General features: G+C 33.8%; 1 protein-coding gene across 1 annotated transcript in view; it reads right to left on the bottom strand.

The window, feature by feature from the left end:
* stc1 (stanniocalcin 1) overlaps positions 1 to 10,734 on the bottom strand; it is a 33,525-nt gene extending 22,791 nt beyond the window's left edge. Inside the window, exon 1 of the mRNA XM_062024197.1 lies at positions 10,383 to 10,734. Coding sequence (XP_061880181.1) covers positions 10,383 to 10,566 — 184 coding nt within the window. The 5' untranslated portion in view covers positions 10,567 to 10,734. The remainder of the gene's footprint in view (positions 1 to 10,382) is intronic.
* Between the last annotated feature and the right edge of the window lie 8,094 nt (positions 10,735 to 18,828).

Below are 18,828 nucleotides of genomic sequence, written 5' to 3'. Positions count from 1 at the left end.
TTGATTGATTGATTGAAAATATGCAATATTTTCCCCAAAAAATATTTCAAGTGTACTATTTGATGTGAAGTAATTGGAGCCTTAGATATGTCAATAATTCATAACAAGTTTAGGAAAAATCACACTAAAATTATTGGGGATAACTTATAAAAGTGTTAAAAAATAAGTAATAATTTTTTTTTAACTTTCAACACAAAAAGTCTTTAGATCAACTTCAGATCTGTTTGTCGATTTTTTTTATTATTTTTTCATGTTTTTTTGGTTGTTTGTTTTATGCCATATTTGTCTTAGAAAACTTGTGTTTTTTTTATGGCAAACACACAAAATATATATTATTTCCCCCAAAAAATATTTAAAAGTGGAATATTGGATGTGAAGTAATTGGAGCCTTGAATATGTCAATAATTCATGACAACATTGATTATAAATTATTATTTTTTGAGTGATGACAGTTTAGGAAAAATCACACTAAAATTAGTGGGGACCCAAAAGGGTCCCACTCATAAAAGTGCTAAAAATAAGTCCATTTTTTTTTTTTTTAAACTTTCAACACTTAAGTCTTTAGATCAACTTCAGCTCTGTTTGTCGATTATAAGTTTTTATTATTTTTTAATGTTTTTGTTTGTTTTATGTCCTATTTGTCTTGGAAAACTTTAGTTTTTTTATGACTAACACAAAATATGCAATATTTCCCCCCCAAAAATATTTCAAAGTGTAATATTTGATGTGAAGTAATTGGAGCCTGAAATAGGTCAATAATTCATAAAAACATTGATTTTGATTCATTATTATGTTCTTAACTAGAAAAAAATTTTATTTAAAAAAAATCCCTCTAACATTTCTGGGGATCCAAAAGGGTCCCACTGATACGTGTTAAAAATAAGTCATTTATTTTCTTTCAACACAGATCTGTTTGTCGATTAGACGTTTTTATAATTTTCTAACCCCCACACACACCACCTTAAAGGCCTACTGAAACCCACTACTACCGACCACGCAGTCTGATAGTTTATATATCAATGATGAAATCTTAACATCGCAACACATGCCAATACGGCCGGGTTAACTTATAAAGTGACATTTAAAATTTCCCGGGAAGTATCCGGCTGAAACGTCGCGGTATGATGACGTATGCGCGTGACGTAGTCAGTTTAACGGAAGTTATGGTACCCCGTAGAATCCTATACAAAAAGCTCTGTTTTCATTTCATAATTCCACAGTATTCTGGACATCTTTTGCAATTTGTTTAATGAACAATGAAGGCTGCAAAGAAGACAGTTGTAGGTGGGATCGGTGTATTAAAAGCGGACAGCAACACAACCAGGAGGACTTTGTTGGAGAGCAGATGCGCTAGCTGCGACCTCACCTTGACTTCCTACGTCTCCGGGCCGCCAAACACATCGGGTGAAGTCCTTCGTCCTTCCGCCGATCGCTGGAACGCAGCTGAGCACGGGTGTTGATGAGCAGATGAGGGCTGGCTGGCGTAGGTGGAGAGCTAATGTTTTTAGCATAGCTCTGTGCGGTCCGGTTGCTAAGTTGCTAAGTTAGCTTCAATGGCGTCATTAGCACAGCATTGTTAACCTTCGCCAGCCTGGAAAGCATTAACCGTGTATTTACATGTCCACGGTTTAATAGTATTGTTGATTTTCTGTCTATCCTTCCAGTCAGGGGTTTATTTTTTTTGTTTCTATATGCAGTTAAAGCACGATGCTATCACGTTAGCTCGTAGCTAAAGCGTTTCGCCGATGTATTGTCGTGGAGATAAAAGGCACTGAATGTCCATTTTGCGTTCTCGACTCTCATTTTCAAGAGGATATAGTATCCGAGGTGGTTTAAAATACAAATCCGTGATCCACAATAGAAAAAGGAGAGAGTGTGGAATCCAATGAGCCAGCTTGTACCTAAGTTACGGTCAGAGCGAAAAAAAATATGTATTTCACTGCATTCTAGTCCGTCACTCTAACGTTCCTCATCCACGAATCTTTCATCCTCGCTCAAATTAATGGGGTAATGGTCCGAATCGCTCCAGCTGCGTTGAAAACAATAGGAAAATATGAGGGAGTGAACAACTGACAACGTCACGCTACTTCCGGTAGGGGCAAGGCTTTTTTTTATCAGAGACCAAAAGTTGCGAACTTTATCGACGTTGTTCTATACTAAATCCTTTCAGCAAAAATATGGCAATATCGCAAAATGATCAAGTATGACACATAGAATGGATCTGCTATTCCCGTTTGAATACAAAAATTTCATTTCAGTAGGCCTTTAAGTGTATACTTGTTTTCCCCCCACACACCCCATTAAGTGCATACTTGTTTCCTCCCACACACACACCCTTAAGTGTATACCTGTTTTCCTGCCACACACACACCCCCTTAAGTATATACCTGTTTCCCCCCCACACACCCCCTTAAGTGTATACCTATTTTCCCCCCCACACACCCCCTTAAGTGTATACTTGTTTCCTCCCACACACACCCCCTTAAGTGTATACCTGTTTTCCTGCCACACACACACACACACCCTTAAGTATATACCTGTTTTCTTGCCACACACACCCCCTTAAGTGTATACCTGTTTTCTTGCCACGCACACCCCCTTAAGTGTATACCTGTTTGCCTCCCACACACACACCCTTTAAGTGTATACTTATTTCCCTCCCACACACACCCCCTTAAGTGTATACCTGTTTTCCTGACACACACACCCCCTTAAGTGTATACCTGTTTTCCTCCCACACACACCCCCTTAAGTGTATACCTGTCTTCCTGCCACACACACCCCCTTAAGTGTATACCTGTTTTCCTGACACACACACCCTTAAGTGTATACTTGCTTTCCTTCCACACACACCCCTTAAGTGTATACCTGTTTTCCTCCCACACACACACCCTTAAGTGTATACCTGTTTCCCCCCCACACACACCCCTTAAGTGTATACTTGTTTCCCCCCACAAACACACCCTTAAGTGTATACTTGTTTTCCTTCCACACACACCCCCTTAAGTGCATACCTGTTCCCCCCCACACACACACCCTTAAGTGTATACTTGTTTTCCTCCCACACACACACACACCTTTAAGAGTATACTTGTTTTCCTGCCATATACACACCCCCTTAAGTGTATACCTGTTTCTCCCCCACACACATCCCTTAAGTGTATACCTGTTTTCCTGCCACACCCCCTTAAGTGTATACTTGTTTTCCTCCCACACACACCCCCTTAAGTGTATACTTGTTTCCTCCCACACACACACCCTTAAGTGTATACTTGTTTTCCTCCCACACACCCCCCTTAAGTGTATACCTGTTTCCCCCCCAAGCACACCCTTAAGTGTATACTTGTTTTCCTCCCACACACACTCCCTTAAGTGTATGCTTGTTTTCCTCCCACACACCCCCTTAAGTGTATACCTGTTTTTCTGAAACACACACACCCTTAAGTGTATACTTGTTTTCCTGCCACACACACCCCCTTAAGTGTATACCTGTTTTCCTGCCACACGCACCCCCATAAGTGTATAATTGTTTCCTCCAACACACACCCCCTTAAGTGTATACTTGTTTTCCTCCCACACACACCCCCTCAAGTGTGTACCTGTTTCCCCCCACACACACCCCCTTAAGCGTATACTTGTTTTCCTTCCACACACACCCCCTTAAGTGTATACTTGTTTCCTCCAACAGACCCCCCCTTAAGTGTATACTTGTTTTCCTCCCACACACACCCCCTCAAGTGTATACCTGTTTCCCCCCACACACACCCGCTTTAAGAGTATACTTGTTTTCCTTCCACACACACCCTTAAGTGTATACCTTCCCCCCCACACACACCCCTTAAGTGTATACCTGTTTTCCTGCCACACACACACCCTTAAGTGCATACCTGTCCCCCCCCCCCCACACCCTTAAGTGTATACTTGTTTTCACTTGTTTTGTTACAGCGCGCAACGTATCAAAATGACTTTAAAAGTCTTATATAAGTGTTCTAATGAAGGCAACACCATGATGTTAGTGTATATATTAGCTATATTAGACTACTATCAAAATGACTATGTGTCGCAGGCTGATGCAAATGTTCGTTGACAGAAATGTTGAACTGTAATATTTCTTCTACACATTTTTACAACATTGGAAAACATTAGTAAAACGGAGGCTTTTCAGAGGGTGTGATAACTCCTGGAAATGACTGGCTTAGAATGGCCAAAGGTAAAGATGTGTGTGTTCAAGTTGAAGGAAACGGAAACTACAAATAAAATGACCTCAAATATACCTAAAATACAAGGCATAATGATAAAATATGTCTGATTAGCACTCCACACAAGTAATAACATCAACAAAGCTCACCTTTGTGGATTCACGCACAGCATAAAACGTTTGATGGACAAATAGAGACAAAGAAGGAGTGGCATAAAACACGTCTTTCTGTGGCAGCATCAAAGAAAGTTGTACATGTAAACAAACTACGGTGCGTTCAAGGACTTCCGAAATTAGTACAAAATGGCACGCGCCAAATACTTTCATCAGTGAAGCATGTTTAATGTAAACAGTGGGATTTCTAACAATTAGGAAGGTTTGTGTCATGTTTGTCCTCCTACAGAAAATATATTAAAACAAAAAATATATTTTTTCCTCATCTTTTTCCATTTACATACATTTTTGAAAAAGCTCCAGGGAGCCACTAGGGCGGCGCTAAAGAGCGGCTTGTTGTTCAAAAGCCGCGCGTTGCCGACCCCCGGTTTAGACTGCCGTTGCATGGGATACATATTTACGGATTTTAAAGAAGTGGGAATTGTACTGTTCACATTGACATGAAAAAATTCGATGCATACGGACCGAAAAAAATCGGAATTATGTGTGAAGATAGCCTATATATACTAAATAGGCAAAAAAATAAATATTCACATCCGAATCACGATTCAAAATAGATTCATAATTTAAACTTTTTTTTTTTAAATGTTCAAGTATCAATTTAAATTTTTTTATACCTATTCAGGCTTACTCGCGGTGCGTATACGTCATATTTTAGCAGCCAAGAGGAGCTTTTGTAGCCTGTAACATGTTTTGAAAAGGTTGTATCATCATTTTTATACCTATTTATATATTTTGAGAATTGTTTTGGATCGAGAATCGGTTTGAATGGGGAATCAATTCTGAATTGAATCGTCACCCTCCCAAAAATCGGAATCGAATTGTGAGACATTGTACGATTCACATCCCAACTATATAACGTAAAATATGGTTATTTTGCACCTCGTCTAAAAATGTAGTTCAATTAAAAAAACGTTTCACAAGTTAAAAAAACAATTTTCTTCAATTAAAAAAACAATTCGTAAGTAAAAAAAAACACTTTTTATGGAAGTAAAAAACCGATTGGCTAGCATGAAAAGTTTTACTTCAGTTAAAAAAATGACGTAAAAACAAATATTTATTTCAGATATTCAACACTCTACTGCCATCTGGCAGCTAAAGTAAATATTGCACCACCCCAATTTGTCACGTTTCATGTGTCAAGTATACCACGACCAATAGAGCCATATGAATCCCCTTCCTACCGTATAAGTCAAGCAGATATCTAAGTATTTGTTTTTATTTTAACAAAAAAATAATATTTGCAATGCATGTGATGTAATAACTGTTGCCTTATTAGATTATATTAAAGTTTAAAAGATATTCCAGCAGGCACAAGACATTGAAATAACGTTGAGAACTTGTTGAATTAGGTCCTGATGTTGAGCAACGCAAACATAACGTTGAAACAACATGCTTTTTGACGACGTTTATTCAATGTCCGGTTGTGACGTTGATTGGACCATTGAAATTTGGTCATTTTCCAACCAATATTATACAACACAAATACAACGTTGAAAGATGCTTTTTTACTACGTTTATTCAGTGTCAGGTTGTGACATTGATTTGACCATTGAATTTTTTTTCATTTTCCAATCAATATTCTACAACAACAATACAACGTTGAAATAAAATGCTTTTTGACAACGTTTAATCAATGTAAAATTGTGACTTTAATTTGACCATTGAAATTTGGTCATTTCCCAACCAATATTCTACAACACAAATACAACGTTGAAACAACACGCTTTTTGACAATGTTGTGTCAGGTTGTGACGTTGATTTGACCATTGAATTTTGGTCTTTTTCCAACCAATATTGTACAACACAAATACAACGTTGAAACAACATTCTTTTTGGCAACGTTGATTCAATGTCAGGTTCTGACGTTGATTTGACCATTGAAATTTGGTCACTTTTCAACCAATATTGTACAACACAAAAACAACATTCTTTTTGGCAATGTTGATTCAATGTCAGGTTCTGACGTTGATTTGACCATTGAAATTTGGTCACTTTTCAACCAATTGTCTACAACACAAATACAACGTTGAAACAACATTCTTTTTGGCAACGTTGATTCAATGTCAGGTTCTGACGTTGATTTGACCATTGAAATTTGGTCATTTCCCAAACAATATTCTACAACACAAATACAAGGTTGAAACAACATGCTATTTGACGACGTTTATCAATGTCAAGTTGTGACGTTAGTTTGACCACTGAATTTTGGTCGTTTTTCAACCGATATTCTACAACACAAATACAACGTTGAAACAACATTATTTTTGACAACGTTTATTCAATGTCAGGTTCTGACGTTGATTTGACCATTGAAATTTGGTATTTTCCCAACCAATATTCTACGACACAAATACAACATTGAAACAACATTCTCTTTGACAAGGTTGATTCAATGTCAGGATGTGACGTTGATTTAACCATTGAATTTTGGGCAGTTTTCAACCAATATTCTACAACACAAATACAACGTTGAAACAACATTATTTTTGACAACGTTGATTCAATGTCAGGTTGTGACGTTGATTTGACCATTGAATTTTGGTCGTTTCCAAACCGATATTCTACAACACAAATACAATGTTGAAACAACCTACTTTTTGACAATGTTTAATCGATGTCAGGTTTTGACGTTGATTTGACCATTGAAATTTGGTCATTTTTCAACCGATATTCTACAACACAAATACAACGTTGAAACAACATTCTTTTTGGCAACGTTGATTCAATATCAGGTTGTGACGTTGATTTGACCATTGAATTTTGGTCGTTTTTCAACCAATATTCTACAACACAAACACAACATTGAAACAACCTACTTTTTGACTATGTTTAATCAATGTCAGGTTTTGACGTTGATTTGACCATTGAATTTTGGTCATTTTTCAACCAATATTCTACAACACAAATACAACGTTGAAACAACATGCTATTTGATGACGTTTAATCAATGTCAAGTTGTGACGTTAGTTTGACCACTGAATTTTGGTCGTTTTTCAACAGATATTCCACAACACAAATACAACGTTGAAACAACCTACTTTTTGACAAAGTTTCATCAATGTCAGGTTTTGACGTTGATTTGACCATTGAATTTTGGTCATTTTTCAACCGATATTCTACAACACAAATACAACGTTGAAACAACATTCTTTTTGACAACGTTGATTCAATGTCAGATTGTTATGTTGATTTGACCATCAAATTTTGGTCATTTCCCAACCAATATTCTACAACACAAATACAACGTTGAAACAACAGTCTCTTTGACAACGTTGATTCAATGTCAGGATGTGACGTTGATTTGACCATTGAATTTTGGTTGTTTTTAAACCAATATTGTATAACACAAATACAACATTGAAACAACCTACTTTTTGACTATGTTTAATCAATGTCAGGTTTTGACGTTGATTTGACCATTGATTTTTGGTCATTTTTCAACCAATATTCTACAACACAAATACAACGTTGAAACAACATTCTTTTTGACAACGTTGATTCAATGTCAGATTGTTATGTTGATTTGACCATCAAATTTTGGTCATTTCCCAACCAATATTCTACAACACAAATACAACGTTGAAACAACATTCTCTTTGACAACGTTGATTCAATGTCAGGATGTGACGTTGATTTGACCATTGAATTTTGGTTGTTTTTCAACCAATATTGTATAACACAAATACAACATTGAAACAACCTACTTTTTGACCATGTTTAATCAATGTCAGGTTTTGACGTTGATTTGACCATTGATTTTTGGTCATTTTTCAACCAATATGCTACAACACAAATACAACGTTGAAACAACATTCTTTTTGACAACATTGATTCATTGTCAGGTTCTGACGTTGATTTGACCATTGAAATTTGGCATTTTCCCAACCAATATTCTACAACACAAATACAACATTGAAACAACATTATTTTTGGCAACGTTGATTCAATGTCAGATTCTGACGTAACTTGACCATTGAAATTTGGTCATTTCCCAAACAATATTGTACAACACAAATATAACGTTGAAACAACATGCTATTTGATGACGTTTAATCAATGTCAAGTTGTGACGTTAGTTTGACCACTGAATTTTGGTCATTTTTCAACCAATATTCTACAGCACAAATACAACATCGAAACAACATTCTTTTTGGCAACGTTGATTCAATGTCAGGTTGTGACGTTGATTTGACCATTGAATTTTGGTTGTTTTTCAACCGATATTCTACAACACAAATACAACGTTGAAACAACCTACTTTTTGACAATGTTTCATCAATGTCAGGTTTTGACGTTGATATGACCATCGAATTTTGGTCATTTCCCAACCAATATTCTACGACACAAATACAACGTTGAAACAACATTCTTTTTGGCAATGTTGATTCAATGTCTGGTTGTGACGTTGATTTAACCATTGAATTTTGGTCATTTCCCAACCAATATTCTACAACACAAATACAACATTGAAACAACCTACTTTATGATCATGTTTAATCAATGTCAGGTTTTGACGTTGATTTGACCATTGAATTTTGGTCATTTTTCAACCAATATTCTACAACACAAATACAACATTGAAACAACATTATTTTTTGCAACATTGATTCAATGTCAGGTTGTGACGTTGATTTGACCATCAAATTTTGGTCATTTCCCAACCAATATTCTACAACAAAAATACAATGTTGAAACAACCTACTTTTTGGCTATGTTTAACCAATGTCAGATTGTGACGTTGATTTGACTATTGAATTTTGGTAATTTTTCAACCAATATTCTACAACACATATACAACATTGAAACAACATTCTTTTTGGCAACGTTGATTCAATGTCAGGTTCTGACGTTGATTTGACCATTGAAATTTGGTCATTTACCAACCAATATTATACAACACAAATACAACGTTGAAACAACATCCATTAATGTCAGGTTTTGACGTTGATTTGACCATTGAATTTTGGTCATTTCCCAACCAATATTCTACAACACAAATACAACGTTGAAACAACATTCTTTTTGGCAACGTTGATTCAATGTCAGGTTGTGACGTTGATTTGACCATTGAATTTTGGTCGTTTTTCAACTGATATTCTACAACACAACTACGACGTTGAAACAACATTCTTTTTGACAACGTTGGTTCAATGTCAGGTTGTGACGTTGATTTGACCATTGAATTTTGGTCGTTTTTCAACCAATATTCTACAACACAAATACAACGTTGAAACAACCTACTTTTTGACAACGTTTAACCAATGTCAGGTTTTGACGTTGATTTGACCATTGAATTTTGGTCAGTTTTCAACCTTTATTCTACAACACAAATACAACGTTGAAACGAAACAACATTCTTTTTGGCAACGTTGATTCAATGTCGAGGTTCTATTTGACGACGTTTAATCAATGTCAGGTTGTGACGTCGGTTTGGCCCCTGAAATTTGGTCGTTTCCCAACCGACGTGGAAAAACATGGAGAAATAGATATCAGATATCGATGCAGATTATTCCCAAGTTTTTGTGGGGCCACATAAACAACCCTCAAAGAAATGTGACTAAAAGGGGGCCGGAGCCCACTTTGCACGTATGCACGGCCCTGGCTTGACCTGCCAGTTTAAAGTCCCTCGGAGCAAACATGCCGGTTTTTTTTTAAATTTTTTATTCCAAGATCGTTGTGCATTTTGACGACTTTAAAGCAGCCAACTTTCAACCACAGTCAATCACAATGTATTTTTGTCTCTATGCAGCCATATTTCTTTTTTTTTTTTTTTCTCCTTTTTTTTTTTTTTTTTTTTTTCCAATGCATCTCAGTAATCCACGCAGCGTGACTCTCTCAGGTAAGAGCTCGCATGCACATCTGTTGCCGGCAGAATGAATGATTTAAAAAAAAAAAAAAAGAAAAAGAAAAAAAAAAAGAAGAGGAAACGTGATGCGAGAATGCATGCACACGTAAATGTATGTTTTCACGCGGGGTTTGCGTGGATGGAAGCACGCGCGCGACTTACCAGGGCTGTTGGCGGAGACGCGCGCCCTCCTGGACGGATAGGACTCGTTGTGGTCCAGCTCGTGGGCAGATGCGTGGAGCACCATCAGGAGGAAAAGTCCCGTCCTCAGAGGCATCGTCTTGCCGGCACAGATGTCACAAGTGACGGCAACGAGGAGGCGCCTCCTGCTCCGCGGGGGATTCATCCAGCCCGCACAAAAAAAAAATACACGCAAAAAAGGGGAGGCTCGCACAAAGTAAGGCGCTTCTTCTTCTTTCTTCTTCTTTCTTTCTTTTTTAAATTTTTTTTTTTTTTTTAGTTGTTGGTCACAAGACAGCTATAGGACTCCTCGCCGTGCTTTGGACTTGCATGACAGGCAGACGGCACCGACGCCTCAGCGCTGCGTGGGTTTATATAGGAGCGCCGCACGCCACGAGAGCCCCGTGTGGACCAATCGCGAGGAGGCGTTCAAGGACCAAACAACCGCGCTCCTCGCGTCGCCACTAATTGACAACAATCCTGCCGGAGAGTGACCGCGGGAAATTGCGTCCACGCGGGACACGTGTCGGTATGCTCCCGTCAAGGCAGGTGTCAAACCCGAGGCCCGGGGGCCAGGTCGGGCCCGCCGCGTCGTTTTTGCGTGGCCCCGCAAAAGCCTGCTTTATTTTTATTTGCTGAATGCATTCGCTCTTTTTGACGGGGGAATAAAAATGCATATATTTTAAACTTTTTTGTTATCTGACCATGCCAAACATGACATTATTATTAAGGCTGTCAAACGATTAATATTTAATCGCCATTTTTTTATTTTTTTTAAAATTTTTATATATTTTTTAATTGTTTTAATTTTATTTTCATCATATTTTATTTTTTACATTTACATGATGCGGTTGATAGTAATCTATCATCATCTGTCATTATATATGCTTTCTCTTTTTATTTTTATTTTTTATTTATTATTATTTTTTTCATTATATTGAATTTTTTACATTTACATGATTCGATTAATAGTAATCTATCATCATCTGTCGTTATATAGGCTTTCTTTTTTAAATGTTTTAATTTTTATTTGTTTTATTTTAATCAATCCAACCAAATAAATGTCTTTATGTTTTATTTTTTTTAATTTTATTTTTTATTTGTTAAATTTTCATTATATTTTATTTTTTACATTCACATGATGCGGTTAATAGTAATCTATCATCATCTGTCGTTATATAGGCTTTCATTTTTTTCTTTTTTTAAACATTTTCATCATATTTTATTTTTTACATTTACATGATGCGTTAATAGTAATCTATCATCATCTGTCATTGTTTTTAATTTTTATTTTTATTTTTTCAAATGAATCAATCCAACCAAATAATACACCATAATACCACAGTAATACAATTCCAATTCCAAAACCCAGCAACATTAAGAATAGGAATCAACAGAGCAATTGAGAGGACACACAAAATATGACACAAAACAATCCAAAAGTAGTCACACGTGTCGGTGTGCTCCCTACAAGGCAGGTGTCAAACTCGAGGCTCGGGGGCCAGGTCAGGCCCGCCGCATCGTTTTAGTGTGGCCCGGCAAAAGCCTGCATTATTTTTATTTGCTGAAAGTATTTGTTCTTTTTGACGGGAAAAAAATGCATATATTTTAAACTTTTTTGTTATCTGACCATGCCAAACATGACATTATTATAAGGACTGGCAAACGATTAAAATATTTCATCGCTATTAATCACAGTTTTTCAATTTTTTAATTTTAATTTTTTAATTTTAGTTTTTTAAAATTGTCATTATATTTTATTTTTTACATTTACATGATGCGGTTAATAGTAATCTATTATCATCTGTCATTATATATGCTTTTCTTTTTTTAAAACATTTTCATCATATTTAATTTTTTACATTTACATGACGCGTTAATTGTAATCTATCATCATCTGTCGTTATATATGCTTTTTTTTTATTTTAAATTTGTATTTAATTTTTAAAATTAATCAATCCAACCAACTAACACACAATAATACCATAGTAAAATACAACTGCGGTCATCCGGAAGGCCCAGCGGAGACTCCACTTCCTGAGGGTTCTGAGGAAGAACAGACTGGAGAGGCAGCTGATGGTGACCTTTATCGCTCGGCTGTCGAGAGCCTGCTGACGTACTGCATAACAGTGTGGTACGCCAGCTGCACTGAAGCAGACAAACAGGTGATTTAGAGGGTCATAAAGTTGGCACAAAAAATCCTCGGCTGCCCCCTCCCCTCCCTGAAGGATTTACACAACTCCCGCTGCCTCAACAGAGCAAAAAGCATCACTAAGGACAGCACACACCCTGGCTTCCACCTGTTCCACCTGCTACCATCTGGCAGGCGCTACAGGTGCATCAGAGCCAGAACAAACAGGCTCAGAGACAGCTTCTTTCCCAGAGCTGTCACCATCTTGAACTCTAACTTATAATAATAATTCACCCCTATACAATATCCTACCCTAATACCCTACTGTGAAATATTACCCTTCGAGTGCAATACGTCCGACACTGATTGTTATTTATTACTCCGGTACTCTTGTCTTGTACTGTATATTGTACAGTATTTTGTATTGCTATAGTGTTTTGTATACTGTACAGGATTGCTTATTATTATTATTGGTTAGTAGTCTGTTTATTTAAATTTTTAGTCTTTTTCTTTATTGCCTGTTGTGTAATTTATTTGTATTTTATTATTATTTATTTTGACCCCATATTTGCTCTCACTACCGCACCTTAAATTGGAGTCCTTAATCTCGTTATATGCAAATATAATGACAATAAAGTCCATTCTATTCTATTCTATTCTATTCTTCTAATACAATTCCAATTCCAAAACCAAACCCGGCCCAGCAACATTCAGAATAACAATCAACAGAGCAATTGAGAGGACACACAAACATGACACAAAACAATCCAAAAGTAGTCACATGTGTCGGTGTGCTCCCTACAAGGGGGGTGTCAAACTAGAGGCCCGGGAGCCAGATCGGGCCCGCCGTGTCGTTTTTGGGTGGCCACGCAAAACCCTGCTTTATTTTTATGTGCTGAATGCATTCGCTCTTTTTGACGGGGGAAAAATGCATATATTTTAAACTTTTTTGTTATCTGACCATGTCAAACATGACATTATTATTAGGGCTGTCAAACGATTAAAATATTTAATCGCTATTAATCGCAGTTTTTATTTTAATTTAATTTTTTTGTAATTTTTTAATATATTTTTTTTACATTTACATAATGTAATCAATCATCATCTGTCATTGTGTGAATGCTCTAAACATTCACACATATGGTTTTCTACACCAACATTCATCTATTTAAACTTATTATTATTATTATTATTATTATTATTTTTCTCCAGACTTTGGCGCGCTCTACCTTCCACATTTTTCACCCGATTCAAACCGTTCCAACTTCAAACTGTTCAGCCCATTCGGGAATCGCGGGCTTTCCCTTGACAAATGCCAAAAATTCCCAGATTTCCCAGAATTCCAGGTTTTCCGGGACATTTTTCCCATTCAAAATGAATTGGCCATTTTTCAAACTTCTGCCATTTCCACATTTTTCAACCAATTCAAACCATTCCACCTTCAACACATTCCACCATTCTGGAAATTCAAACTACCCTTTTTCCAAGTTTAAAAAACTTATAGGATTTTCCAGAATTCCTGGTTTTCCAAAGCCCTATTTTCACCCTTTTTTCTGCCAAATACTCCTTCCACATTTTTCAACGCATTTCAACCGTTCTACTGTCAAAACATTCCTCTTAATTAGGACAAAAAACAAAGTTGTTTTTTGAACTGCAAAAATTCCCGGTTTTCCCGAAATTCCAGGAACCCCTTAATACCATTTCTCAATTCAACATGTTACTACTTCAACATTTCTCGACCGATTTGAAAAATTCCAACACCAACCATTATTCAGACCATTCAAGTTTTTTACCATTTTCAAAAAAATTCCCGCTTTTCCCGGAATTCCCAAATGTTTTGGAAATTCCCATTGAAATCAATGGAACATTCTTCAAAGTTCCACAACTCCCACATTTTTCATCTGATTCAAACTGTTCCAACCTCAAAATATTCAGCCTGTTTGGGAATTGTGTGCTCTACTTCAAATACTTCAACAATTCTAAAAAAAAATTCCAGGATTTCAGTTGAACCTCAGCATTGGAGTATTCACAGTTTCACACGCAATTCCTTCAGGAATTGCCTCATCTAGTTATATAGTCTTTCTCTTTTTTTAAATTTTTTTAAATTTTCATTATATTTTATCTTTTACATTTACATGATGCAGTTTATAGTAATCTATCATCATCTGTCGTAATATATGCTTTCTTTTTTTTAATTTATTTTTTATTAATCAATCCAACCAAATAATTACACAATAATACCATAGTAATACAATTCCAATTCCAAAACCAAACCCGGCAACATTCAGAATAGCAATCAACAGAGCAATTGAGAGGACACACAAACATGACACAAAACAATCCAAAAGTAGTCACACGTGTCGGTGTGCTCCTACAAGATAGGTGTCAAACTCGATGCCCGGGGGCCAGATCGGGCCCGCCGCGTCATTTTTGCGTGGCCCCGCAGAGCCTGCTTTATTTTTATTTGCTGAATGCATTCGCTCTTTGAATTTTGGCGGGGGAAAAAATGCATGTGTTTTAAACTTTATTGTTATCTGACCATGCCAAACATGACATTATTATTAGGGCTGTCAAACGATTAAAATATTTAATCGCTATTAATCGCATTTTTTATTTATTTTTATTTTTTAAATTATATATATTTTTTTACATTTACATGATGCGGTTAATAGTAAGCTATCATCATCTGTCATTACATATTATATATGTTTTCTTTTTCTTTTTTCATTATATTTTCTTTTTTACATTTACATGATGCGTTTAATAGTAAGCTATCATCATCTGTTGTTATATACTGTATGCTTTCTTTTTTTTCTTTTAAAAAGAAAAAAATTCCTTATATTTTATGTTTTACATTTAAATGATGCGGTTAGTAGTAATTTATCATCATTTGTCGTTATTATATGCTTTTTATTTTTAATTTAATAAAACATTTATTTTTTTATTTTTTATTAATCAATCCAACCAAATAATACACAATAATACCATGGTAATACAATTCCAATTCCAAAACCAAACCCGGCCCAGCAACATTCAGAATAACAATTAACAGAGCAATTGAGAGGACACACAAACATGACACAAAACAATCCAAATGTAGTCAAACAAAAATGAATAATATTAACAACAGTATCAATATTAATAAGAATTACAACATAGCAATGATTAGAAATCCCCCATTGACATTATCATCAAAGCCATTTATAAAAAAAATAAAATAAATAAAAAAATGCCACTAAATGACAAAATGCTGCTGGATATAATTTTTTGTCATTAATAAGTGTATCCTAGAGAGTAGGAGTGTCAAAAAAAAATTGATTTTTGAATGATTCGCCTTGCTCATGTGTAACGATTCTTAATCGATAAAAAAAAATAATCAACAATCGATTTAATAAAAAACTTTATATATGTATTTAAAAAAGTCTGTTGCTGATTTAAAATATAAATACCTATATAAATATACATATTTGAAACTATGTATATATTTTGACCACATTGATATTATCTGACCACAGAACTTTCCTCCAGAAGGTCTTATCTTTGTCCATGTGATGTCAGATGAAACAAAAATGGAGCTGTTTGGCCACAATACCCAGCAATATGTTTGGAGGAGAAAAGGTGAGGCCTTTAATCCCAGGAACACCATCCCTACCGTCAAGCATGGTGGTGGTAGTATTATGCTCTGGGCCTGTTTTTCTGCCAATGGAACTGGTGCTTTACAGAGAGTAAATGGGACAATGAAAAAGGAGGATTACCTCCAAATTCTTCAGGACAACCTAAAATCATCAGCCCGGAGGTTGGGTCTTGGGCGCAGTTGGGTGTTCCAACAGGACAATGACCCCAAACACAAGTCAAAAGTGGTAAAGCAATGGCTAAATCAGGCTAAAATGAAGGTTTTAAAATGGCCTTCACAAAGTCCTGACAATGCTGAAGAAAAAAGTCCATGTCAGAAAAACAACACATTTAGCTGAACTGCACCAATTTTGTCAAGTGGAGTGGTCAAAAATTCAACCAGAAGCTTGTGGAATGCTACCAAAAGCGCCTTATTGCAGTGAAACTTGCCAAGGGACATGTAACCAAATATTAACATTGCTGTATGTATACTTTTGACCCAGCAGATTTGGTCACATTTTCAGTAGACCTTTAATAAATTCATAAAAGAACCCAACTACTAGTGACCAACAAGTATGTGCTCCAACCACTCTATCACAAAAAAATAAGAGTTGTAGAAATCATTGGAAACTCAAGACAGCCATGACATTATGTTCTTTACAAGTGTATGTACACTTTTGACCACAACTATATATATATATATATATATATATATATATATATATATATATATATATATATATATATATATATATATATATATATATATATATATATATATATATAACTATACAACTATATATATATATATATATATATATATATATAACTATATATATATATATATATATATAACTATATATATATATATATATATATATATATATATATATATATATATATATATATATATATATATATAACTATACAACTATATATATATATATATATATATATATATATATATATATATATATATATAACTATATATATATATATATATATAACTATATATATATATATATATATATATATATATATATATATATATATATATATATATATATATATATATATAACTATACAACTATATATATATATATATATAACTATACAACTATATATATATATATATATATATATATATATAGTTATATATATATATATATATATATATATATATATATATATATATATAGTTATATATATATATATATATATATATATATATATATATATATATATATAACTATACAACTATATATATGTATATATATATATATATATTTATACACACACACACACACACACATATATATATATACATAGTGTTTTGGAGAATTTTAGTTTTTTTATGTTGTGAATACTGACCTATTTAAGGCTCCTATTACTTCACATTAAATATTTAAATTTTACATTTTTCAGGGAGAATATATTGCCTATTTTGTGTTTTTGGTCAAAAGAAACAAAAGAACGGCAAAAAAAGTTTTTAAAAAAGTTTAAAAAAAAATTAAATACCAAAAAAAATACAAAACACAAAAAAATAAAAAATAAATAAAATATTTTATACATACTGTATATATATATATATATATATATATATATATATATATATATATATATATATATATATATATATATATATATATATATATATATATATATATATATATATATATATATATATATATATATATATATATATATATATATTAAGGCTCCTATTACTTTACAATAAATATTTAGATATGACAATTTTCAGGGAGAATATATTGCTTATTTTGTGTTTTTGCCAATAAACAAACAATAGAACAGCAAAAAAAAAATTAATACAACAAAATTATAAAAAGTTATAAGTGACAGATAGATGATCTAGAGATTTAAGCATTGGAAGTAAAAATAAATAAATATATGTATCAAATAGGGCAAAAACACAAAATAAGCAATACGTTCTCCCTGAAAACTGTCAAATTTAAATATTTAATATGAAGTAATAGGAGCCTTAAATAGGTTAATAATTCACAACGTAAAAATACAACAAAAATTCTCCTAAACACTATATATATATATATATACATACATATATATATATATATATATATATATATATATATATATATATATATATATATATATATATATATATATATATAATACAACAAAAAAATATCCTAAACACTATATATATATATATATATATATATATATATATATATATATATATATATATATATATATATATATATATATATATATATATATATATATATATAGTGTTTAGGATAATTTTTGTTGTATTTTATATATATATATATATATATATATATATATATATATATATATATATATATATATATATATATATATAGTATTTAGGAGAATTCTAATTTTATTTTTATGTTCTGAATTATTAACCTATTTAAAGGCCTACTGAAACCCACTACTACCGACCACGCAGTCTGATAGTTTATATATCAATGATGAAATATTAACATTGCAACACATGCCAATACGGCCGGGTTAACTTATAAAGTGCAATTTTAAATTTCCCGCTAAACTTCCGGTTGAAAACGTTTCGATATGATGACGTATGCGCGTGACGTCAATCGTTGAAACGGAAGTATTCGGAGCCCATTGAATCCAATACAAAAAGCTCTGTTTTCATCTCAAAATTCCACAGTATTC

Source organism: Entelurus aequoreus, linkage group LG17 (assembly GCF_033978785.1).
Source record: "Entelurus aequoreus isolate RoL-2023_Sb linkage group LG17, RoL_Eaeq_v1.1, whole genome shotgun sequence".
NCBI lineage: Eukaryota > Metazoa > Chordata > Actinopteri > Syngnathiformes > Syngnathidae > Entelurus > Entelurus aequoreus.
This window is presented reverse-complemented; position numbering and strand designations above follow the sequence as displayed.